At 36.7% G+C, this 27,243-nt stretch overlaps 1 protein-coding gene across 1 annotated transcript in view; it reads right to left on the bottom strand.

Annotated features, from left to right (window-relative positions):
* LOC140160571 (calcium uptake protein 3, mitochondrial-like) overlaps positions 1–27,243 on the bottom strand; it is a 288,013-nt gene that overhangs the window by 10,076 nt on the left and 250,694 nt on the right. The window contains 1 exon segment of the mRNA XM_072183815.1: positions 2,091–2,158. Within this exon segment, the coding sequence (XP_072039916.1) occupies positions 2,091–2,158 (68 nt within the window).

Raw genomic sequence — 27,243 nt, 5'->3', positions numbered from 1 at the left:
CCCTAAGTTGCTTTAAAAGAGAGATGGGTCTGTAAAAATAGGCATCTTAAAAACAGTATCTCTAATTTTTGATTTCCTGCTTATTGTTGCTTCCTGCATGTACAAGAATGCTATATGAAAAAGTGAACATTAGACAAGTTAATTGATTCACATTGCTTGTTTATGTAACGTTTATGAAAAGAAAATATATAAATAAAATGATTACATTTTGACTGCAGCATCTACCCATTGATTAGGAACTACAAGTTATGTCCTGTGCAGCAATCAACTTGCTCAACCAGACCCCTTCTTTTATATGGAGAACAGTCAATTTGAATATTGGGAACAGATTTTGATGGTATTTATCTATTAATAAATAACTTTGGATTCTCCCCATGAGCAAATCATGCCACTTTATTTGTCAATTGCAAAGGACATAGCCTGTTTCCTCATGTGATAGCTTTCCCTACAACATCATCCCAGTAGTTGGATTTTGATATAATAATACCAATACTACATGATTTAAGTTGAGCAAACCCTCCAGTACCTTGGGAAACTTAGTTTGCCCTATTCCCTTTATAACAATGTAGTATCAAATGCATCTTGGTTTATACCGAGCAAATCTTAGAATATTCATTTACATCCAAGGTTAAAACTTGCTACGGTTTTACGATAGTACAATCACTGGGCAAAGAGCGATTTATTATAAGCGCTTTATTTTTGTGAGCTTTAGAGAAGCTGCGGCATTAGCTTAAATTATACCATTATAAAATTATTTCTTCAAATAAGCAATTGTACTCATTAGAATTTGATTTAAAATACAAATCATGTATGTCACCTATATTTAAAATCCAGATGAGCCCTCAATGGGATAAATGCATGTTCTCGATCTCACAAATTGATGAGGGCTTCATGTTTTTCCAATGACAATGACATGATTGAAACAGTACCATTATTTCTTGTTAATACATGCATTTTTTCAGCAAGCATTGTGTGCTTGTTATGCTATTAGAAATAGAAGAATATGCTGATTAATAAGTTGTACAGTGTTCATTAATTAACAGAGCTTTGTCATTATCCGATATGACAACGTCAAAGTGTAGGAGAGCTCAGACTCCACGTAGTCCCACCTGCCATACTGGATTGTCACATTAGGGTTTAATAAATAGTGTATCTGCTGCTTTTTTCAGAGTGATATCAAAAGATGATTGGCATCTTATGGCCATAAAATACTAAAAATTTCAGTAAGTGCCTGAAACATCGCTAGTGATCAATGTCAGTGGCGATTATATAACACTAGTAGCTTTTTAGTGGCTAGCTAGTAGCGTAGTGTGACTCATCCTAGGGGGGCACTAACCATGATTATGGGGCCCCGGCCTGATGGCCTGATGGGGGGGGGCACAACACTGTTTTGGCAATTTTCCTATGGGATTTTTTCCATGGGGGATATATGCCAAATCATGAGATTAGACAGTTTTCTTGAAGCTAACTAGTTGTGATCTGACACTGGGGCATTTTATATTAGCAACTTCTGATCGATATATTGACAATCGCTTGATGAAGTATGATATAGGCATTACAGTAAATGGCCATTTAAAATCCACACCCCCCCTGTGGAAGATTTAGCTAAAGTCTTCCACAGAGGGAGTATGAGTTTTGAATAGAATAGACAATTGGGTAACTTCAATTTGAAATACTCACTCCAGTTGTGGAAGATATAGGTAAAGCCATAACACTGAGGGAATGTGGGTTTCAAAATAATTAACCCTGACCAATTACATTTGAAAAACATACTCCCTCTATAGAAGATATTTCCAAAATCTTCCACAGGGGTAGTGTGGATTTTAAATGGAATAGCCCAATGTTGTGTGTTTTAAGCAAGCTTAGTAATTTGCACAACTCTTAATATGCAAATCACAAAAATCCCCTGAACAATCAAAGTTTGCTGGGCTAAAATGGCTAAAAAATCCAGCAGTACACTATATTTCCCCTCCATGAGTGACAAGCATGTATGGCAGAGTCGGAACTCTTCCAGTCATCTCTTTGGCTTAGTCAGATAAAGCATGTAATGAAATGGACTATATCAAGACAGCTCTATCACAGATACGTACCCTGAACCCTCTATAGACTCTATTCTTCATGACACCAATGAATTCTTGCTGGCTCAGTTTACCATCACCTGTAGAAGAGAAAACAATAAGAATGATTCGATCAACCTTTAAGTAACAGCCAGTGATGCCAATGCTGCGCTTTAGGTGCAAAATTGGGCTACTTGGCAATAATTGTCACTACTCAAAAACCCATACTGCTGCTTGCCTAAAATTGGGCTACATATTTGCAAATGTCAGGCTGCGGCAGTAATTTGACGTATATTTCCTTTCAATTTAGCCGTATTATAAAGGTTTTGTGTATCTGAAGTCCCAACTTGCAATGATAATGGATGCAAATTGGCAAGCTAATTCACCACACCTTGGCACTGAAAACTGTTGGCAACACTGGTAACAGCCAATTATTAAAGTAAAAAACTATATACATATTGAGTATAAAAAATAAAAACAAACCATTATAGTCATGCTAAAACAAAGAGCATATTGTTCAATGCACTGATCTCATCATAATGAATATGCAAAAAATATTTCCTGATGTCGTAGACACTGTCAACAGAACCACCCCTACTCAATGGGTAGTTGTAAATTTAGTAACATATGGAAACGCATGGAAATGGATGGAAAAGGATGGAAATGGATGGGGAAAGGATAGGAACGGATCGAAAAGGATGAAAATGGGTCGTAATGAATCAAAATATGACTCAAATATCTCGAAAGGAGTACAATAAGAGCTAAAATTTGTCAAAATGTGTTTCACCCGTTGGTCAAAATGCTCAAATCACAGGACGATGTGGCCAGTAAAAGCCGCCACAGCAGCATGAAACCACAGATAGTATTATATTCCAATATCTGTGATGAAACATTGGCAGATCTCAATAGGTCAAGGCCATAATGTAATATTACTACATAATACAAATTTTCAACATTTTCAAGATAATTATTGAAATATAAATCTTTTAAAATCCTTTTTGAAGTAGTTCATCAGCTATTATAAAGTACTAAATAAATAGAAAGTATCAATCCTGGAGAAGAACTGCATCATAAAAAAGTTTGGTGAAAATTGTCTTGAGTAAAAATTGTGTATTTTTCCACAATTCATTCACCAAATTGGTCTATAGATATGAAATCATATTAAATCAAATTTTAGAATTTTATGCTCAGATTAAATTTAAACACATTTTAAAGTCTATTTGATAGGGGAATTGGAAACTCATACCAGCGATATCCTCCTACATGCAGGAATAGGCCTATAAAAATGTATATAAATCAAAAGTTAAAGCCATGTACGATCTTTTAAATTGAGTTTGGTCAATTTTTTTCAAACCTGTTTTTTTGGCATACATGTATTAATTTTTGTAATGCATGTCAAGTCATATGTCCCAACTTACACCTAATTGGGATCATGGAGTTTTTATTTAATGCTAATAAATAATGTCATTGAGAAACATAAAGTAGGGCCTACAACTATTTATTTAATTAATTAATATCTTTTAATATTAATCTAAAATTAAAGAAGAATTGTGCTTTCTTTCTTTCCTTCTTGTGTTAATTGATTAATTAAAAGAAAATCAAGGCCTAATTGTTCTTTCTTCCTTCCATTACCATGATTACTAGTATTTGAATTTTATTTGCATGAAAAGAAAAAGCAAGAAAGAAAGAAATGCAAAAATAGGGAAGACAGGAAAACAAATGAAGACACAGGATAAGAAAACACATTTTGATGAATTTTAGCTCTTATTGTACTCATTTCGAGATGTTCGAGTCATATTTTGATTCATTCCTACCCATTTTCATCCTTTTCGATCTGTTCCTATCCTTTTCCCATCCATTTCCATCCATTTCCATCCTTTTCCATCCATTTCCATACGTTTCAATACGTTACTAAATTTACAAATACCCCCTACTCAATACAACTCACAATTCACTAACATGATGACTCAGCAAAAATGATTAATAACGTACTGACATTCATGATATTAATGTGATATTTCCAAGAGGAGTGTGATTTCTTAATGGAGTATAATCTTGTTTATGTGATGAATCCATTTCTCTACTAATAGCCAAGTATAAAGTGAGAATATTATATAATGGACCCTTTCAGGAGGACTTGAACGAAAAACATTCATAACCTCATCAATATACGGGATGGGTTCAATCCAATCACAGATAATAACTTTTAAATACACAGATGCAAATGCAGGTTATTGAAAAAGTATAATGACCGGGTCTTGTGATGTAGCTAAAAGTACGCTTTACAATGACGGCACCGCGAGGCATGTTATGCATTCAAACAATTTACGCAGAAGATGTCCGCCATATTTGGACATCGTATGATTGCGTGCTAGTGTGATTGGTTGCTAGGTGTATTTCCCTAATAGGCTATTCGATTTTTTTTACAGGGAAAACAAAAGTTACTGTTAAAATTGTGTTCTGTTTTATTTAAAAGAAGAAAATGTGATGAAAATTGAATTAGAAAAAGTGAAAGTGGCGGTTATGAATGAGGTTAACGACTGTGCATCAGTTATTTTTCGGGTATTGTGAAATATCTAAACATTGTGCTTTGGAATATCCCTCGGGCTTCCTCGGTTTCAAAGCACAATGTTTAGATATTTCACAACACCCTCAAAACAACTGATGCCCAATCATTAACCTCTTATCAATCAATTTCTGGCAATTTGAATGCGTCTTTATCTACCACTGCATCAAGTCAGGTAAGGCTGGGGTAAGAGTAACATGGTACATGACTAGTGTGAGCTATCATGTCACACCACACACTATAATCTTTTCTATAAACTTTTGACGAGATTGTGTTTTATGCCTACATTGTGTATTTACTGCATTGAAACGCACTTATCTCTGATTGGCTGCTGAGGTGATCTGTTGTTGCAGAGTGGAAATTTATGAATGAACTTTACACTGTATGCGATGTTAGCTCCGACTTTGCACTATCATGGAGTACATGCTCGTCAAAGGTTTACAGCAAAATATTATAATTGACATATTGTTGCCATTGTATGATTGTTGCGTGTATGTAACATCTTTTTGAACGAATTGCCAAAGATTTCCGATCAGCTGGTAAAAAGATCTGTAAGATTCATGCAAATAAGAAAGGTCTTGACAGACCACTATTATATTTCGAGGGTTTATTAGATGCGATGTTACAGCTTTATTATTTTTTTTATTCAAGCTCTTTCAAATCACCTGTTACCTTTAAGAAATACTGGATATGTTTTCTCCTTGCTCGTGGGAAACAATATGTTTGAAAAGGAAACTCTTGTGCACCTTGACGATGAGATTTATAATTGAAACCAAATGGGCCCAGAGGCCACAAAAAAAAAAAATTGTTTCACGTCCACCTCAGTCCTGACTAAATTTCTGGGATTGGTTCATATTTTTTGTACTTTTCAATTTTCATATTAAATTTAAGTTTTTAACACTGGACAGTAAAATGTTATTGCTCATAAAGAAGTCAATTAGTCAGAAGTAATTCATTGGTAGAGCACCAGCGCAGTCACCTTCGGAGCCTTATTTTACCCTTATACAGATGAGCACTCCATTATACTGCCTCTTTGAAGTTGTCTCGGGAAGTATTGCTTGAGTTGCACATCTCCTTGTCTTGGGTAGGCATCAAACAATTCTCTGAGGTCTCTGGAATTAGGACCAGATTCTGGTGGGTTAAACCCGTTTTAAGGGAATCACTTTTATTTTATTTTTATTCCACTTTCAAGTGTTTTTGTGGAATTCATAGGTCCGTATGCAGAAAACAAGTTGAACCAGTTCTAAAAATAATTTTGGGCCTGGTCTAACCATGGAGATTAGTCTTACGGAGAAGGAACATTTTGGCAATTACATACTGTATTCTATATTATTATTGATACTAAGGGCAAATACATGCAGCTCATAGATGGATGCAATTCAACTTTTGGACTTTGGAGGGAAAAAAAAGATCCCTCCCTAATTCTAAAATCCTCATAATCATAAAAAGGGCCTCATTGTTTTCCTCCAAGATGCTGAAAACTGATGTCAGTTTTGAAAAGAAAAAAAACCACCTCCCTCCCTCCTCACTTTTCAAAAAACATGTGGATGTGAAACAAATTTTTAATTATATATTTTGTTTTGCACACAAGTATGATACCCTCTTTACCATACAATCTGTCCACTCTTGTGACGATACATTTTGTCATGTAATGCAATGAATCTACATAACATCCTCAACACACGTACCAACCCTTGCCAAATACACTCAAGATTACGTGAGTGAATCAAGTTGACCCGACCCACTTTCCCCCTCTTTAAATTAGCTTACAATGAAAATCCTTAATATGAGAAGCAAAACTTACACAGCTACAACTGATTAAGCAACTTGTTTGTAATAAAATTAAATAATTACGTCCGTGTGATTATTTTCATTAAAGACTGAACATCAACCTGGCTGACATCTCAACCTAATTTCACGACTGGGCTATTCCAGTTGAAATCCATACACCCCCTATGGAAGACATGACCTTAATCTCTCACACAGGGGGTGTAGAATTCAAATGGAGTCACTCATTCAGATAACCTTTTGAAACAATAAAGTTATCCCTATACATTTCAAATTTACACTCCCTGTGTGGGAGATTAAGTTTTTGTCTTACATTGTGTCTGCTGATTTTGAATATCCAAATAATAAGCTTGAATTTGGCAACAAATCTATTTGCTACCAGGGTGTAAAGATTTGGAACAATATCCCAAATCATGTTAAAAACTACAGAAATCTTAACTCTTTTAAATGTTCTTATAAGGGTTCTCTTGTTTTAGATTACAAAATGTTAGAGTAATAATAATGGAGTCTGGGACCTGACAGGCCTTTGGCTTATTTCTCAGTCCTCCTCCACTATGTTTTCAGGAATTGTACTATAGATTTCTTGTGATTTTATTGTACTTTGCATATGTGGATAAATAAATAATGTTATGTTATAGGGGGTGTATGTATTTAAACTGGAATAGCCCATTGATGCACAATTAGACCATGATAAAAATGCAAATAAAATGAGTTCTCCCATCAAGAAGGTTTGATTTCATTGTGTGTGCATGTTAATGTGGGAGTATGCATGCAGGGGTGTGTTTGTAAGCAAAAACACAATAAAAACATCAAGTTATTACCCCTAGACCCCCACCCTGAGAGGTATATTCGTCTCAGCCCCCACCAATGTGTTGTTCCACTCCACAACTCAGAATGAAGCCAAGGTTTGTGGCACCCAAACCAGGGCAATGAATGGCGCCCCATTCTCAAAAACGGGGAAAAGAGCTAACCTCCCTTATGACACTTTCTTGAAAAATTACATGTGCACATTTGTACAAATATGACTAAATTTGGTCCTATAATCATGATGAATTTCAGCTTTGAATGGGGGCATCTCATAGCGACCATTTTTAATTTTAATTTTAATGAAAATATCAACTTTTGCTGTTTGAATGGATCATTTTATATATGGTTTGACATAAATCGGTTGATTCGGTGCCCCCATCAATGGTGCACGGGGCTACATGTATAATACAATCTATACACGCACTGCTTCAAAAAGGTTCCATACCCTTGTATCGCAGCCAACTCAACCACATGGGGTCACCAATGTGACCTACTTCAGTAGGGAAAACCCCCCCTGCTCTTCAATTCCCATCGGCTTTAATAGTACAGCATTATGTAATCCTAGACGTATTACATGATAAACATTTCCCATGTGTCTATCACCCTTTCATTCAAACCTTCCTCTCTAGGGAATACAGTTATGTAATATGATCAAGCAAAATGAGTTCTTAGTGGCTGAACTTGATTTTGAAGTTTCGCCCTAAAACAAATTTCAAAATCCTTTATATGTCTTATTTTATTAGCGACACAAAAACTTTATTTCAAAGGAGCTATGAATTCAATATTAATGTGATTTTCAGCATATTGAAGGAACTGAAATGAGCATGAATCTAAAATGAAAAGATGAAAATTGATTTTGGTTGATGAAGTGACTCCTTTTGTGTCACTTGTTAGCACGTCTTATAATAGGCACATAAATGTCTCCTCCCTCTTTGTAACAATATCTGGCATGTGATGATCTGCACGTAGCTATTTTTCTTGCACAGAAGTCGGATTAATATCAAGATTCACATGCCTTTCCAAACATCCCAGAACCAATTATAGGAGGCATGTTTGTTCTTTACTTCTAGTACATGATATGTAAGCACATGTCTCCCTATTTATAACAATATTTTGCACATGATCAGCATGTAGCAGTGTTTTCTTTAACAGCAATTGGACAGGTTGATTCCAAGATTCTAATCAAGATTCAAATGCCTCATATCAAAACAAACAAAAAAAGAAAAGAAAAAAGAAAAGTGCAGTCATTTATAGTGCGCTACGCACAGGCACAACGCCTAAACGTTGATCCACAATCTTCAGCACACTTTACAGGTTGTCTCTGACCATTACGACCCCATATCATTTAACATTAACTCAGGGACTTTGTATCTTAGGAGCGCACACCCTAGATATACCACAATTGACCATCGCAGCCTGGATCAACTCCCTGAGTTTCGTATGGGTTACAACAAGACAATTAGCAGTAAGTTCCTTATCCAGGGGAATTTTTACACTGCCAGGGTTTAAACCCACAACCTCTTGCACCATAGTTGAACGCCTTATCAATTGAGCTAACTGGACTGCAAGTCAAAAATGGGGGAATATCATCATTCTGAAGGACCAAAGGTTTGTTATTATGAAAGATCATTATTCCAAATTTAAAATAAGGCTTGTTATTTCTCCAAAGGCTTGCAAGTTCAAAGGGTCATTTCTCCAAATGAGAGAAGCTAATATAACACGGAAAAACAGTGGCATGATCGACAGGAATTATATAAATAAACCTAAACTAATATACATGTATATATGGAAATACAAAGTTATGATATTCTGGGACTTGCTCTGGATAATGAAGGGGGATATTAAACACACTGATGCTACTACACAAATGATGAATGCCAGTGATATATCTTTGTGGAAATCTTCAATTATTACTATTCTGTTTTACGATTCTTATTTCTCACAACATTTGATTGATTAGCAAAAGAGGAAGTTTTCGTCGATTACTATTCTGCTTTGACTGGGCACTCAGACAGCATTAAAATCAGTACAGATGTATTTTCTGCATCCTGTGCATTTGTGGCTACTAAAAATGTCTTTCACTATCTGATACAGAGCAGGTAACCTATAGACGAATCCAACGAGCCAAGTCATGGTCAGGATTTGGTCGGCCATATTTGGTTACCCGCATGCACCAAACAGGTATTGTGAGTACCCAATTGGGTGGATTAAACCCGCTTAAAATTCAATGTTAGATTCTTTTGTGTTGTAAACTGTCATCATTCTTTTGTCTACGTGTAACACGGGTGATAGAATGTAGTTTATAATACCCTTCAAGGCCGCATCATCTCACATTTTAGGTGAGATACTTGGGTACCCGTCGCGGCTAATGGCTGCCATTGAGGAGTAGGAATGCATGAAATTGGATTCGTCTATATGTAGAATCTGTAACTTGTTCGATGTTCCCGCACCTCAAATCTTATTTGCACAAGTGCACAATTAAAAAAAAAACATTTCCTATGTGCAGCCCACATCTGGGCCCTGATCCAGGGTGTTCTTCCTTGTACATCCAAAGATACCGGCAGGGCATGAGAATGGTATTAAATTATTCCCAATTCAAGTGTTGTGTGAATTTCAAAACTGTTTATGAACAATAAATCATTCGAAATGTTTATAAAGCAATCGTATTGCTTTCTTTTACCCGCATATCCAATGTCCAATGCCACCATTGTCCTATGCGCAGTAGCAATATTGCAAGTTGCACATATTATACATACTTTTGGCAACTCAATCAATATGAGAATAACGGATATAATTTTAGTTTTTCTATCTTGCTAATGCAACAGGCAGAACCAATATTTTGTAGTGCTACAAACAAGCAAATTATTTCATTCAATTCTGTGCATTTTGATGAGGATGCATTGCTATATTGGGGGTTGGTTTATACCTGAGACAAATATTTATATGCCAGGTGTCATATTTTTAGATGGTGTACAATATAGAATCTAAATATTATCAAAATGTTTACGGGGCAGCTATTGTAGATAAGGCCTTTCAGGCAAGAAGACCCACTTGCTGCCTGACATTCTTCACCAGCGTTTTACTTGTTTACACCTTCGACAAAGCACATTATTTTCTCAGGTCTGGAAATGTCTATTAGGCCAAAAAAAAAATATTGTTGTGTTGCCCTCAAGTGGAAAAATGGGAAAGTTGGGTCGGGCGGTCGGATTTTTTTTTTTTTTTTTTTTTTTAACCTTCAGATTTTAAAAATCCCAAATATTAAATAATGCTTCTTCAATTAGAGGACATTTGTCAATTTTGACTTCTGGATACCTGTTAGACATCAATTAAAGACTAGTCTTTCAATATAATATTAATTTTAAGTGAAAACATTGATTTTTGAACAAATCTGTAAAAATCATCATTCAAAAAAAAAAAAAAAAAATTATGACCCTGATTTTTCAGGATTTAGGACCGGACAGTTGAGGGCAACACAACAATTTTTTTTTTTTTGGCCTTATACAGATCAACATGTTGTTGATTGAATACCCAGGGGGGCCACTCATATATAAAAGTTGTAAGCATGCGTGTGAATGCACTTCAGAAAAGCACCCTTAACAAGGACAACCATTGTGTCTTCAAAATGACCCTTAACAAGGATAATGGTTTGTTAACCATACCCTTACAAAATTACAAGTGGATTAAATCTAACCCTTAGCAAGGATGCATGATCAATTTTGAAGAAAAAAGTAAAAGACATCAACTTTCAAGGTTTCTTATTTCCTTTATTATTATACTCTAATTGGATACTTCCTAACTGGATTTGGTAGGCTTAGGCCTACTCAGTTATCATTATTCAAGATAGGCCTAATTATCGCCTGCATTATTAGGGCAGTACATTTTATTATGACGATTGTAGGGGTATAGGAATGTGATTAGATTTAACTACCCTTATCACGGACACATGATTTTGAGACCCTTAACACGGGCCCGTGCGGGCCCGTGTAGCAGTAGAAAAAAACACCCATATTCCGCGTTTTTGTTCACACGCATGCTTACAACTTTTTATATGAGTGGCCCCCCCCTGGGATTGAATACTGCAGTCACTGAGCAGCAACAATTAATCCTAGTTTACAAAGTTGATCTCATTCACAGAGAAGTGCCAAGTTTTTGTAGAGGAAATATATCTATTAAGCTATTTGTTGCATGCTGTATCCCTTCTTCATTTTGATCCATTCATCCATCTTTGTTCTGGAATGGTTCTGGTAAGCTCTTTCAATACATGTAAGTAGTGATTTCCCAAGAGGGCCAGATAAGACAATATTAATTTCAAAATGATTAGGTCGCATATGGTGAACTTGTATACTGTGTGTATACTGTACAATGCGCAACATGAAACATATTTAAAAAAAAGTTTTTACCTTTCTCACAAAGAACACTACGCAACATCTGCGTTTATCAGTTTTGTATGCCTCATATCAATTCTTCATTCGACACCTAGTCCGGTCAAATGTGGAGAACTTGTTACTGTGTGTGAACCTGGGGAAGGGGGAGGGAGACTCAGTACAAATGGCCATACCCACATGTGTCACAAATATGGGTCCTCTGGTGGCTCCTTCTTAGTAAATTATGGTATAAAAATGAGTACGGTAATGTTTTAAAAATTTTTTGAAATGTTGTAAAAATTGAACGGAATTGCATTAAATTTGCCTAAATATCCGAGTCTCAGATATGGGTTAAATTTTCTTGCAAAATTGGTATAAACATGGGTCCACTTTCAGATTCCCTGAGGCACATCCCCTGGCGCTATTAGAATTAAGCTTAAAGTCGCTGTTGGTCGCAGTGCTTATGCTTAATGCGTGACTGGCATGCGGTTATGTGAATTTACGCGAGTGTGAGTTGGGACTTTATTGATGCACGCAGTAACAAAAGCTGAACAATTTCCGCCTTATATAAGCCAAACAAACTTATGTTGGGGGCTTCAGTCACCAGTGAAAAGTGACTAAACTGATGAACACGATCATTCTTTACCAAACAAAATAAAATGTGATTCATAGCTGTAGGCAAAATATTTAATTCTCGATCACAAGAGGATGTACCTTCTGCGTACTGTCGCATCAGTGTTCTTTTCGTGGAACAACACAATTGCGCAAATTCTCAAAATAATGTGCTTCCACCGTAAGCATGTGGCTTTGCGTACTACGCTTGACGCAAATATCTGTGCGTACCCAAGTTGGCCCTCATGATCGAGAATTAGATATTTTGCCTATAGCATCAGGATTTGTGATGAAGAGTGAGTTTGATATGTCAAGAAGCTTTTCACCAATGCCAAGAATGGTCCATTCCAGGTGTAATCCATACACCCCCTAAGAAAGACATAACCTTAATATCCCACACAGGGAGTGTAAATTTCAAATGGAGAATAGTATAACCCATTCAGGTAATTCACACTCCCTGTTTGGGAGATTAAGGTCATGTCTTCAATAGGTGGTTTCAACTAGAATTTAGCATAATCTTTGTACCTCTATCTATATTCCAGGTATGCCTGCAAAATGACTGTAAACATCTTAAATTTTGAAATGTTCTTCTTAGATAATTGAGCATATTAAGTGCCAAAGTCAACACCCTAACACTAGAGTGAGCTACTAGCTAATCCATGCACAACACATTATACTTATCCATATATAGACATTACATCTCTTTCAGGCCAAGTTTGGATTGACTGTAACTTTCTTGATACATAAAAAGTAGTGAGGTACTAGTAATTGAATCATATTAGTGTACAAGTGGCTAAGTCCATCAGTTTAAGCTTTAACAATGTGACGCCACATTATACACTGGACTTGTAGTTTATACATGACTCTGGCACGCAATCACGTGAGACGGTTATTGTTTAAGGGGGTGCTACACCCAAGTGGTAAATTTCTGACTATTTTTACATTTTTCTCAAAAAATAGTTACACACTGGTAACAAAAGTTATGTATATTATTGGGGCAAGGTATCCAATTACTACGCTGAAATTTCAGTGACTCAAGACAAGCGGTTCAGTATATATGATAGGAAACAAGGTACATCCTAGCGGTACCTTATTTCTGATCATAAATAACAAACCGCTTGTCTTGGGTCACTGAAATTCCAGTGTAGTAATTGGATTCCTTGCCCCTATAATATACATAACTTTTGTTACCACTGTGTTATTAGTTTTGAGAAAAATGCAAAAATAGACACAAATTTATCGAGGGGTGTAGTACCCCTTAAGTTGATATTTTCAGAGTATTTCATTTTTACCGCTTTTCATTCTCCAAGCAAATAACCTACATGTAGTAAAATTATCTCTGGACTATATAAATCCCTTTGTGTATAATTTAAGTCTATGTGAGGAATGATAATACTGATAATTTGAAAATAAGTCAAACTGGTTCAAAATTGTTTAAGCACAAAAACTAAATTCTGCCAAAATTTCCACCGTAACAATTAGTATACTTTAATATCACCTGTTGTCTTAATAGGGCATTTCGTGATCCACAACCTCATCCCCCACTTTTTTCAAAAAAAGTTGAGATTTTTATACCACTGGAAACCTCTGGCTACATAATGTTTATGTACCAAAAATTTCTTGCAGATTATTTCGTTTAGCAAAAATATCGTCAAATTTGAATTTCGTTCTGGTGCACCAGAACGAAATTATAACAGTGGCCTATCGAGCAGTGTAATTCACATAATCATGCATAACTCGCAAACGCAAAATCGGAATCAACTGAAATTTTTGGAATAAGCTTTTTTCGTGGATATCTACTGAACAATGTCATAAAAAGAGGATGCTAGGATCACGAAATACTCCTTTAAATATTTTATGTAATAAATGAGTATGCCACTGCCAGATGTGTAAGGAATGTCTCCACATCAAATTATATTTCGGCATGTGTTCCATAAGATACAACTGGGTGTGGTCCTGACATCATGCAATCAGGCATTATTATATTTCAGCATGTGTTCCATAAGATACAACTGGGTGTGGTCCTGACATCATGCAATCTTGACATAGGACAAACGCACGGCGCATGCGCGGACCGGGAACTTTAAACAAATCGGAAATGTCACTTTTTGATGTAAACAAAGAGTTCGTACATGGAAACTATACTGACATTTCACCTTTTTACTGTCTATAAATAACGCGATCGGATGAAACTAACTTGTTGAATATAATCACTACAGTCATGACTTTTATCAGCATTAATGGTTTGGCTTGGTTTGAAAAAATAATATCGAAAAACATCGCTTTTACATTCCGCCTTCATGTCAAAAAAATGAACATAAATTTCCTCATAATTTTAGTGTAAAAATGTTGCCAAAACCATGCCAGTGGCAAGCTGAGTTTTTCATTTTAGGACCTGAAACTAAAAAATAATGTTTGGAGTGGTGTTTTCTTATTAATAAATTCTGAGACGGAGGATTGGTTCACTGAAAGTGAAGTTACAAAGCAAAATCTGACCGGGCATGATTTTTCCCAAAAGCGACCAGTATTTGCTCAGTGCACAGTAGGTAAGCTTTTAAGCTTACCTACTGTGCACTGAGCAAATACGGGTCGTTTTGGGAAAATCATGCCCGGCCGCATTTTGAATTTGTGAGACGTTTAAAAACGTCTCACAAATTCAAAATGTATCTAAATGTAGTAGCTTGTGGTGAAGCTTCAAATTTTACAAGGACCCTGTTTACTCATAGATTTTTTAAATTTACATGACTTTTGCATCTTGCAAAATGTGAATAAATTCAGTGCATTTTACATTTTTCTCCATTTTCAATAGGTTTGAAGTCCGAAAGTTTGCCTATTTCAGTAGGCCTATTTGAGTCTGGGCAGTCGGACATTGTCATTGGAGTCTTTTGGAGATATTGTAGGCCTATTTTATATATACGGGTCTGTACAATAATTATGAGCCTTTGGATTGGAAGGGGAAAATTAGGGGAAAAGATTTTCGGCAAGCCTCCATTTTAATAAGTTTGAATGCCAAGTTTGCATCTTTGAGCCTCTTGGGTCTGTACAATATAAATTATGAGCCCTCAGGAGGGTAAAATTGGAGGGTGGGGAGATTTTTGGCAAGCCGAGAAGGGGCATAAGCAATTTTTTTCTCCATTTTCAATAAGTTTGAATGTCAAGTTTGCATCTTTGAGTCCTTGGCGATATTGTAGGCCTATGGTGTATTATATGAGCTATGTACAATAATTATGAGCCCTCGGGAGGGTACAATTGGGGGGATAAGTTTTTAGCAAGCTGAGAAGGGGCACAAGCAATTTTTGGCAGGACGGGAGGGAAGCAATTTTTGGCACATATTTACTGGCACCTTTTGGAAAACACTTGCAGAAATATTAAAAATTTCCTGCTCGCTACACTCCCATCATATTCTAGCACATTTAGGGGCTATCATTTTCTTCGGAAGGGGTCCCAAATTTTTTTTTGTCGGCGTTAATAAAATTACAACCACCTGTATTTCGGGAACAAAAATTTTATGACCCCCACAGCCCACACCACCAATACACATATCCCCTAAACAGGCTAAAATTGTATTGAAATCAGTCTTTTTGAATAAAATAAACACACTATTTGTGGTCATCTTGTGACTCCCTACATTGTGGTCATCAAAAATTTTATGACCCCCCTCCCCTATATATTTGGGACCCCCTTCGAGGAATATGATAGCCTGTTAAAGTTTGCAAATTGGGCAGTGCAAATTGGGGGGCTGCAAAGATTTTATTTTGGCAGGCCAAGATTGGGGGAAAGCAATGTTTGTTGGCAGGCCAAAGGGGAGGGGGCAATTTAAAAAAATTACCCCCATATTACCCCCCAATTTTACAATTCCACTGATTCAATTAAGGTACATGATTCAAGACAACAAGAAAAGCACAAAGTTAAAGTCACATGCATTGCCATATGACAACATAAACAAAGTGGCAGGATGATCCTCCATGCACTGCTTGGGAGAAAAACCATGGATGCACCACAGCAATTTATAGGCCTAATGCTGGTTTTGTACCATGCCGCTGAGCGGCGTGGCGCGCACATATTGTGAGCCAAACGGACACAATCAAGGCTTGTCATTGGTTGATATGTCTTGCCGCTGCGGCAAGCCGCATGACGTATGAACCATTGACAAGCCTTGATTGAAAGTCTGACAGGGGCATTACACTAGCAGTGCTGTAGAGCTTGAGCCATGGACGTGGACTTGAAACTGGACTTAAGTAGTGTTGCCAAAACTTTTCAGCATTAAGGGGTGGCATATTGGCTCGCCAGGCAGCAGTAAAGGAGTCTCAAGTCAGGGACTGCCTTTTGAAGAGAGCAAGAGCGATCGCTCTCCACTGCTCTCCTTAAATCTGGACTCTCCTTAAATCTGGTATAGGAGAGTGATTTTTAGCTCTCCTTAATTGACCATTCTCTCCTTACATTCTATTGTAAATGATCTAAACATCTCTCCTTGAAGGCCCCAGAAGAGCTATTTAATGCTCTCCTGCAAATTACAAAAGACAGTCCCTGTAAAGTAGCCTTTCTTTTAAGCTTCCAAAAAAAACCATCCAGGTGCTGTCGTGAGACTATACAGTTCTCTAGCTTTCTGCTCAAAATTTACTCCATAATATAACAGGCACTACATATTATTGTTATCCTGCACTACAATTGGTTTGATAGCTTTAATATGACATGATGAACTGAACAAGGGTCATGTGCTATTCACAGGGTCACAGGTCAAACAATGAAACAAAGTTGCATTCAACATGGTACCTGAGGATTATATTGATCTTAAAACCAAGTAATCATATGGGCTATTCCAGTTGAATTTCATACACCAGTACCCCCTATGGAAGACATGGCCTTAATCTTCCACACAGGGAGTGTGAATTTCAAAAGGGGAACCCTAAATGGGTGACTACATTTGAGATCTACAATCCCTTTGTGGGAGCTTAAGGTCATGTCTTCCATGTGTACCATATAGATTTGGTAATCCCAATGCAGTTGTGTTTGTCAGTTTTGAACACTAACTTTGTCCCACCCCTCAACATGGACTTGCCCCCCCCCCCCAAAAAAAAATACCAACCTCATCACCTGTAGGTTGGTGTACATATTGGCCTGTAATAATTTTCACTACACTTGCCCAAGGTCCTGCCATGTTTCCAACACTCTTCAATATGCCCCTGTCAGCAGTAAAGATACAGTGGCAACTCGTTAACACGAACCCTCTTAACATGAAGTTCCTGATAACACGTATGTATACATTCCCAAGCATACATTTCACATGTTATTAGAACTGGATAACACAAACTCCTGATAACAAGAAGTAAAATTTGAATTCGCACAACTTTGTGTTAATGAGTTTCCACTGTAGCATTAATTGGTAGTCCGCAATATGCCCCCCTCCCATCAATCAGCAGCCAATCACAGGCGTGCACGGCTGCGATATCGCAGCGCCGATGCTATAAAGTTGAACAAAATCCAACTCCATCGCGGACCTAAATTTCTACCACGCGATGAGAATTTTTACCGCCAAGCTTGTAAAACCCTGGCTCAGATTTCAGTGTTTATAGCATCGCATCGCTCTGTGATAGAACCAGACTTTAAATGCACATGTAGGCAGTGAAAGGAAAATACATTTTCAAAATTTCCCCTGTCCCATCAATACATTAAAAAAACTTTTTAACTTAATTTTATTTTTGTACTTCACTTGCACATTAAAGCACCAAAAAATTTTATGCATAAAAGCTATTGTTTTCTAGAAAAACAAGCTAAGCTAAGTACTACTGGGTGTGTTTTATGGGTGGGTGTATGTATGTATAACTTTTTTTTTAAGGGCCTGTACAAAAGGCACAGCATATAGTGCTACAGGTAAGTAAAAATAGCACATGGGATCTTTTTAACTGTGTGTGCAACAACAAGAATTTCAATTCTTATTTACCATGTTTACCTCACTGTAGGGCTATGTGCTAAAATGGCTTTCACATACTTGTGTGTGTGAGTTTGAGATACAAATTTTGGGGGAGGGACATATTATATAGATAGGTCTATGACCGAAAATTCATGTTTAATTTTGCTACGCAAATAAATTTATACAAATGTGGTTTGACACCAAATATTTCTGCTCATGGACTCTTTTACTTATAGATAAACATATTATGTTACACACACAATTTTAAAAGGTGAACATTAAAACATATTATAAGAGTGCCTGGGGCACAGACCACACCCAATTATATTGAGGGGCAAATTGTCTGCAAGCCAATCTGCTAATTCCAAGTTGGATCAGTGAAGGTTGGAGTACTACTGAGTTGGTTTAAAATTTTACATTGTATCCCTACAGGGTTTAGCTTGATTCAATTGATTTAAATCAAGTTGAAATAATTTTCATGATTTAAAATCAAATGATTTTTTTAAGTCACTGATTTAATCAATTTCAGTTCATTTTTACCATTTTTGATCAATTTAAGTTAATTTCTTCCTTAAATTGACTGTTTTACTATATATACTATTAAATGCTTCTCGCTTTTTGATTACAATTAAATTACCAGTGTCTCTATCATGTCATTTTATCTATTGCTAAAAATTCATTTGCAAGGTGCAGAATTCAACAGGTATTTTTTTCTGGAAATTTTTCCATGATTTTAAATTTTTTTTGAAATTTTCACCTGTAAAAACATATTTTCACCTGTAAAATATAATTGTGATAATTTTTGTAATTTTGGGTTTTTACTGGGGGGGAAAGAGTACTGACTGGGTGATTTTGCCTAAATGCCAAGTTGCTCTTCAAATTGAAAAATTTAAGGGTCTTTGGGTGACAGATCAAATGGAAAAATAGGGGTCTTTGGGTGACAGGGCATGTGTTCGAAAACAATTAATATGGGGTCTTTGGGTGACAGAGACGCTGAAAAGGGGGGTCTTAATAGCCCTACATACACATCACCTCCACAAAGTTGGTGTGCCTCCCCTTCCCGGGGCTCAGGGCCGGAGTTACCCTTTTTGGGCCCCTCACCGTGAGGAAGGCATGTGCCAGGGATTGAGTTTTAAGGCATGCCAGTGTGATCACACATCTTAATTCACCTGCCCGAGTGTGATTTATAGCACAGCTCAAATTTCTAAATTTACAGAGAGCAATTTAACAGCACACCCAATAGCCAAGCTGACAAGCCCCAGAAGTGTGATTTGTATTGTAGCATGTCAAGCCTGTATAAATTTTCAAAACTCATTGCAACCCCTGATGATGTGCACTCAAGTGGTCAAGTTTTAGTTTCCATATAAGATTGAGTGGCGTTGGAAAGATTTTTTTTAGGAGGACGGGCATATTTTGTTTCGATAGGACTATGCTATTTAAAGGGCCAGTGACAGTGTGCAAGAAACCGTCAACACAAGCAGAATTTTTGGCTGCTTGCCCCCCCCTCGCCAAAAAATCTTTGCCCCCTTTGACGTGCAAAAACCTTCCCCCTTTTGTCGTGCAAAAAATCTTTGGCCCCCCTTACACATGCAAGATTTTGGGAACCTTAAATTGTCTTATCATAGTACGAGCGCAGTGAGCTGGAAATTTTGCATATTTTGAATGTGTTCCTAATCCTAACCTTTTCCTACACTTTTTAGGGTGTAAGCCAAAAATCGCTTGACCCCCCCCCCCCCATTTCGACCCGCCAAAAAATGCTTGCCCACCTATTAGCCTGCCAAAAATCTCCCCTATAATTCACCGCCCCAGGGTTACAGTGCAATTTGAGGGCCCTGGGCCCGGGCTCATCTGGCCCAATATTAACTGAATCCTGCTCTGGATAGACTTGCTGTACCAAAATACTGAACAGGTTTCAAATACTTCATAGCATTATTATAAGGACCGTTCACAAACACTTGTTAGGGGGGACCTGATGCAAAATGGGCGCCCTTAAAAGTTTTGACCCTCTTAAGGGGGGCCCTGAAAAATTGACCACAAACTGGGAAAATTGTGTTTTGCCTTTCTATGGGTTGACCCATAATTTTCGTGTCAAAAAGGGGGCTGAAATTTTGAGATCCGAAAAGGGGGGGGGCAAAAATTTTGTGATGAAATTTTTGGCATCAGGCGCCTCTGAATAAGTGTTTGTGAACGGTCCCATACAGTTTTAACTTTTAAGCTTACCTGTACAATTGAAGGCAAATCATTGCACTGTTCGCAGGTCTTGCCCGCCATATTTTGCTTTGTAACTTCACTTTCAGTGAACCAATCCTCCGTCTCAAAAGTTTTTAATAAGAAAACATCCCTCCAAACATTATTTCTAAGTTTCAGGTCTTAAAATGAAAAACTCAGCTTGCCATTGGCATGGTTTTGGTAACATTTTTATACTAAAATTACGAGAAAATTTAAGTTCATTTTTTTGACATGAAGGCGGAATGTAAAACGATGTTTTTCGATATTATTTTTCAAACCAAGCCAAACCATTAATGCTGATAAAAGTCATGACTGTAATGATTATATTCGCAAGTTAGTTTCATCCGATCGCGTTATTTATAGACAGTAAAAGGTGAAATTTCAGCATATAGTTTCCATGTACGAACTCTGTTTACATCAAAAAGTGACATTTCCGGTTTGTTTAAAGATCCCGGGCCGCGCATGCGCCGTACGTTTGTCCTATGTCTACATGCAATCAGGCATTATTCTTATAAATGATTCAAGACTCAAGACAACACTACTTTCTAATTCAATTAACATGAAAAGATTCACTTTTGGCACTTTATCTTTGACACCATGGTAAATAGTTAAGTGGCTTTATATTATCGTATATCTTGGCCCATAAGCAAAAAAACATGGCATTAAGCTTTAACACTGAAACTTAACTTTCTTTCCAATACTTTTGCACCATCTCTACTTATTTTAGAAATATCTTCCACAGGGGGAGTATGAATTTCATATGGGATGAACACATAGGCAGCTCCATTTGAATTTCATACACCCTCTGAGAAAGATTCAACCTGAATCCTCAAAGTTTCAAATGGAGCTGCTAATGTGTTCATTCCATTTGAAATTCATACTCCCTCTGTGGAAGATATTTCCAAAATCTTCCACAGGGGTAGTGTGGATTTAAAATGGAATAGCCCATTGCCTCTCAGACAACATAGCAACTCTATGTGACAAAGAAGTAGCTTGTCGTAGTGCTAACAAGTCATAACATTTGCATGTAGAATGATCTGATACGTCATCATACTACTAATGAGTTCATAATACAACATGACACATGATCAAGCCTTCTCTATTAATAAAAGATTAAGCTTATTTAGAACGTGATTGGGAGTTTGTCCTTCATCAAGGCGACCTACTTCTACGGCTGTCAGACAATATTTATTCCAATTCCTAACAAAAATCATTGACAATTTACATCCTCATGTTGCATGATTACACAAATCTCATGTAATACACCAAGTGTAGCCTATTCTCAAATTGACGATGCCTGGCAGATCACTGGGAGGGTAACATGCAACTTTTCAGCCTGGGAGTGCTTGGGACAACTCAGGTGGCTCATGTAAGGCTTGTACATCGGGCTATTCCAGTTGAAATCCATACACCCCTTATGGAAGACATGACCTTAATCTCCCACACAGGGAGTGTGAATATCAAATGGGGGGGGTTACCTATTCCAGTTGAAATCCATACACCCCTTATGGAAGACATTACCTTAATCTCCCACACAAGGAGTGTGAATACCAAATGGGGTTTCCTAAATAGATGACTTCATTTGAAATCTACACCCCCCTGTGAGGGATATTAAGGTCATGTCTTTCATAAGGGGTGTATGGATTTCAACTGGAATAGCCTAATTTTGGATAGTCTGTCCTAGTTCAATGACATTTCCACAACCACATACATTTACACAGGATGTGCATCTTTTATTTTATGGTCTGGTTTTAAGTCAGTATAATACTCTGTTCCTGTTTTCTATCGATAGAATCAATGTCATTTTACACAAGAGGCACCTAAGACACTTCTTTGCAATCCTCGTTATTTCACACCTTAATTAATAAATCCAACTGGGTGGGTGGTTCACATATTTCCTCTAATGTAGGCCCATAACCAGGATTTATTGGTGGGGCTGATTTTGAAAAAAAGGACATGGGCTGGATTTAGAAAAAGTGGACCATTTTTTCCCAAATTTGGACACTTTTTTGACCAAAAAGGCATTAAAAACCTCTTTTTTTTTTGCTCGCTATGCTTGCAGAAATGGAACTTTTTTGGGTGAAGAAAGGGGTATTTTTTTTACCTTTGGCGACTTCTGTTGTCCCAGTGGTGTAGCCAGTGGGGGAGGGGGTGCCCGCCCTTGATGGCCGTCGGTAGACGGAAGGTGATGGTGAAAAAATTTTGTTGATCAATGGTCTAATATTTTACTTTGCTTATGCACGTTGGTGAAAGAATAAATGGAAAATTGCATAAAAAATGTTTAAAAATTGTGAAACCAAATGAATTATAGGCCTACATAAAATTAGTTGTTTTTTGGTTGCTAGCGCCTGATATCCTTTTTTTTTTTTTGCTCCGGTCCTGCTCTAATGATTTCAATTTTGCATGGGCAGCTTGACCTCCTATACACAAGCAATGAAAGGAAAAAGGTGGATACTTGAGGAGGGTGGGTTCAAGATGCTGAATAACACTTATTATTAGTGGTCACAAAATATCCTGAAATTCACTGTATAACATTTGCTCCATGCATTTCTTTCACCAATTAAAGAGACCCATCCTCAAATGTTTTCCCCTGGGTACTCCAGTTTTCATCCTGCATTCTAAAATTGGACCCTGAATTGGACCCCTTCCCATATTCCCATTTCATCTCATCTGGTTCACTTTGCTATTAAATGCGTTAAATTGTGCTTCATAACAGTGCATTGAAATCAAACTTGGTGGATGTCTCAGTCACCCGTTATATTAATCTACTTTATTATTAAAGTTTTCAGCAACATTAATACAATCATATTTCAGGAACTGCCAATATTAATGGGGGATTTTCAGCAAATTGTAGCCTATTGTGCTTGTATGACACTGCATCTCTGACTATCGAGGCAATGCAATTATTTATATGATGCTCACATTAATCATCACAATGCTGATTATCGGTTTTACACATACAACTTTGTCAAAGGATGTGGCAACATAACTTAATCCTAACAAGGGAGTTCATTGTGCTCTAGATCCAAGACATTCATTTCTGCTTTGCTGAATGTGATAATTAAAATACAATTTCACTAAGGTTATTCATCTTAAATTGGACCACTGACAATGTGAGTCTTAAGAACTACCAGGAAGTTTTCTATTGCTTTTAATCCAAAATAATGAGCGCTATGGGAAACTTATTATTACAATTATGAAAATAATACAAAATTGGTGCTTTCCTAAAAACACAACATATTTAGCTTTATCACCTTTCACTTGGTAGTTAGGCAAAAGTAGTCTTTTTCTCTTATTTAGCAGAAAATCAAATGAAAATCACATGTTAATGTGATTTTTAGCCAAAAATCAATTTTGCTTATACCTTTGAACATAGCCAGAATTCCCCAATTTTGTGAGGGTACGTTATGACATCATAGCACCATTATGTGGGGAATGTTTGTAATTATTTTTGTACCATTGGTTAGAGGAGACCCATAGATATACTTAATATAGAAAAGTAGAGGTGTTGCAGCTCCCCATCATGTTATGTGTTACAACATATGGCCTAACTATTAGCAGATCTCAAACTGACCATTTGTGAAAAAAGAGGAAATGTTTAAAAAAAAGAGGAAAATAGTGCAAAATCATGCTAAAAGGAGTTCAAATTAGGCTGAAAATAACAAATAATGCGTAAATTTAAGGAATAAAAAAAAGAGGAAATCAGCTAAAAAGAGGACTGTATTAGAGAATAATGTGAGATGCATATTTCATTATTTGTTTTAATAGTGGACATGGGCTACGTGACAAAAGTCTTATGTAAATTGATACATTTACAGTCATTTTTAATATAATTATCTAGTAATTCAAGCTTTAACTTAGCGATAAGTGAGCACATCCATAAAGGCGGTCACGTCACATTAACATCTAATAAAGAAAGACATTTATGGTTTAAATGAACGATTACATAAGTAATTTGGGAACTTGAATGTCTCATGATGTTTCCTGTATACCTCCTGTAATATTAGGCCTACAATATAACATGATACGTATGTGTAACATGAAACTGAGCCAGATGGGGTGGGGATCATGAGACACTCCCCGATGTCAAATATGTCTGTAAAAATCTTCCTTATGGCAGTAAAAATGTCTAATTTTGATCAAATTGAAATTAGCAAGACCCATTTTAGGTAGCAATCAGTCCCATTAAAGACTTTAGGACATTAATAAAAAAGGATCATTTCCAATGATGACCAGTGGTCATATTTCTTTACCAAATAAATATGGAAGTAGACAAAGAAATATTAGACTAAAACATATTAAATATATAATTACAGGAAATATGGCTTTCCTAGGAGTATATAACCTGGGGAAACATTCTGGACAAATGGACCTAAGCAAGGATTCACAATGTATCGTTTTGGTTTGGTATTGTGAGAAATTTCTCACCACATGGTTCTGGATAAACCAACTAGCTACAGTGTACATCACAAGCTTAAGTTATAGCAGAAAAACAGGCAAGTATGAGTTTTTGGTTAGTGTCATTACCATGGAATACAACTGCCACAACTAAACATCCTTATATCAAATGATTTCACAAGGGTGGATCCCAGATTTAAAATTAAAAGATTAAATTACCAGGGGTGAGAGGATAAAACTAGCTATAAGTACCCAGAAAAAAGCCAATTATGAAGACTTGGCAGGGAGCTAGTGTCCCCTACCCACCCCAGAATCCAATATGTAAGTTAAACATACGACTAAGACCAAATTTTTCTTTGGTATCACTAGTCTACTGTAGTAGACCATTTAAATTTATCATCCCTCTAAATCCCACCATGGAAAATTCTCCAATCCTGTTCTGATCCAATAGCTATCTATCCATGAGAAAAATGGGCAGGGCAGTCACTACTGGGGATGTAGATGTGTTGTGTTTTATGCATGGAATGGTATGAATTGTTTAAGAAAGGAATGCAAAGCAGACCTGCCATATTGAATATCACACTGGAGAACGATCCCAAAAACAAAACTGCCAAGAAAAATGATTTCTCCCTGGCTGTGCGGGTCTCTTTGTATATGTATAAAGAATTTCTAATTCGTCCACATTCTATAGAGGTTATCTGTGTTCTATAAGCTGCATATCCTATCAACGACTGCTATACCTTGTTTAGGACTTTCAAAAGAAGTCCCTGCATGTGCAACCATCACTGTTTCAAAATAGCCAGCCAAAGTCATGTAGGTAACTCCAAGGTCATGCATTGAATTGGTATGAATGAGGAATACTACGGGAACCAGCGCCTTTTGTTAGAAGTCACACATGAGTGAAGTGGATAACCTCGATTGGGATGGATGGATAAAGGGAGAAATAAGGTATAATTCCGAGTATCATTATATTAGACTATTATGTTCACTATCATAAGACAGACATTAGTAACTAAAGCTATATTTTTATGCTACTCCGATTAGAAACAGAAAAATCTCTACTCAACGTCATATATAGATCAAGGCGATTACGCCCAAGTATAACAGCTTATGATGTTCATGAGTATCATTAATCCCTACAGTTATACAATAGAGCCACCATTTCCGGACTACATAATGCCTTCATAATACTTGTATCACATCCAATAGCCACATATGCTATATCCTTTCAATCAAAAGTCATATTTGACATTTGCTATTGACAACTGCAGCCGAGAACTATTAGGCATTTAGTTAACTTACAATGTTTTTAATTGTTTCATTGAAAATAGATTTCTTGTTAAGAAATGACATTAGAGAAAAGTGTTTTTGCACCTAAGAACCTAACACATATTCACAATTTCTACAGCAACAGTAAATTGCTATCTTTTCTTTCCAATTATATATGATTTTATTGTGAAAAATCCACACTACCCCTATGGAAGATTTATTTAGTGTCTTCCACAATGGGAGTATGAGTTTCAAATAGAATAGACAATTGGGTAACTTCCATTTGAAATACTCACTCCTGTTGTGATGGCTAAAGCCATAATACAGGGAGAGTATGGGGTTTAAACTGATTAACCCTGACCAATTACATTTGAAAAACATACTCCCCCCTGTGCAAGATATTTCCAAAATCTTCCACAAGGGGAGTGTGAATTTCAACTGAATAGCCTAATGGACTCAACAACACAAGAACATGTGTTCAGGATTTTAGGGGTTATTTTGAGAATTGGCAAAAATTGAACAGTATATAAATTTATGATTCTTTATCCAGAAAGCCTGTTGGGTCTACTGAAATGAAAAGAGCTGTATACTACTTTAAGGTTAACTGGCAAATGTGGCAACTGCATTTATAAATTGATTGAACTTTGAAGTTGCTCACAGTAGCAACTTCAAAGTTCAATCAATTTATAATGGGGCAAAATCTGACCCAATCTGATCCACTCAAAATTTTGAAAATTGAGTTACTACCATTACCAACTTGTGCAGTACATTCAATTACTGATGTCGAGGTCTCTTGAATACTTGGTGGCAAAGTTATGAACCTTTTATGTGTCTTACGTTTTTTATTGTTTTTTCTCCTCACTTTCTCCTATATCTCAGTTTCATTATTGCCATCTTTAGCCTGATTGGACCAGATCTGGTCACATATTGACATCATATAGAGTACATCAACATTTGCATCTTAGCTAAACATTGTAATTATCATGATGGGAAGCCAGTACTCACCATTACTAACACGGTTGGAGCAGTTTTCCCAGAAAACTGGAAAAGAAGCATGTCATCCTGGGTTTGATTTCCAAGTGGGAAATGAATCCAGGCCTGCGAGTCTCTTTAGTCCTTAACTACTTTGATATAAGCAGTTACTCATCAACCCTGCCTTCTTTTTGTAAGCTACACATAGTTGCTAAGGCTTGAAAAAGTAATACCTGTACCATTTCAAATCTTACTGTAGATGTGCCTCTA

The sequence above is a fragment of the Amphiura filiformis genome, chromosome 9 (genome assembly GCF_039555335.1).
Source record: "Amphiura filiformis chromosome 9, Afil_fr2py, whole genome shotgun sequence".
Taxonomy (NCBI): domain Eukaryota; kingdom Metazoa; phylum Echinodermata; class Ophiuroidea; order Amphilepidida; family Amphiuridae; genus Amphiura; species Amphiura filiformis.
The sequence above is the reverse complement of the archived record's forward strand: the minus strand, read 5'-3'. Positions and strand labels throughout refer to the sequence as shown.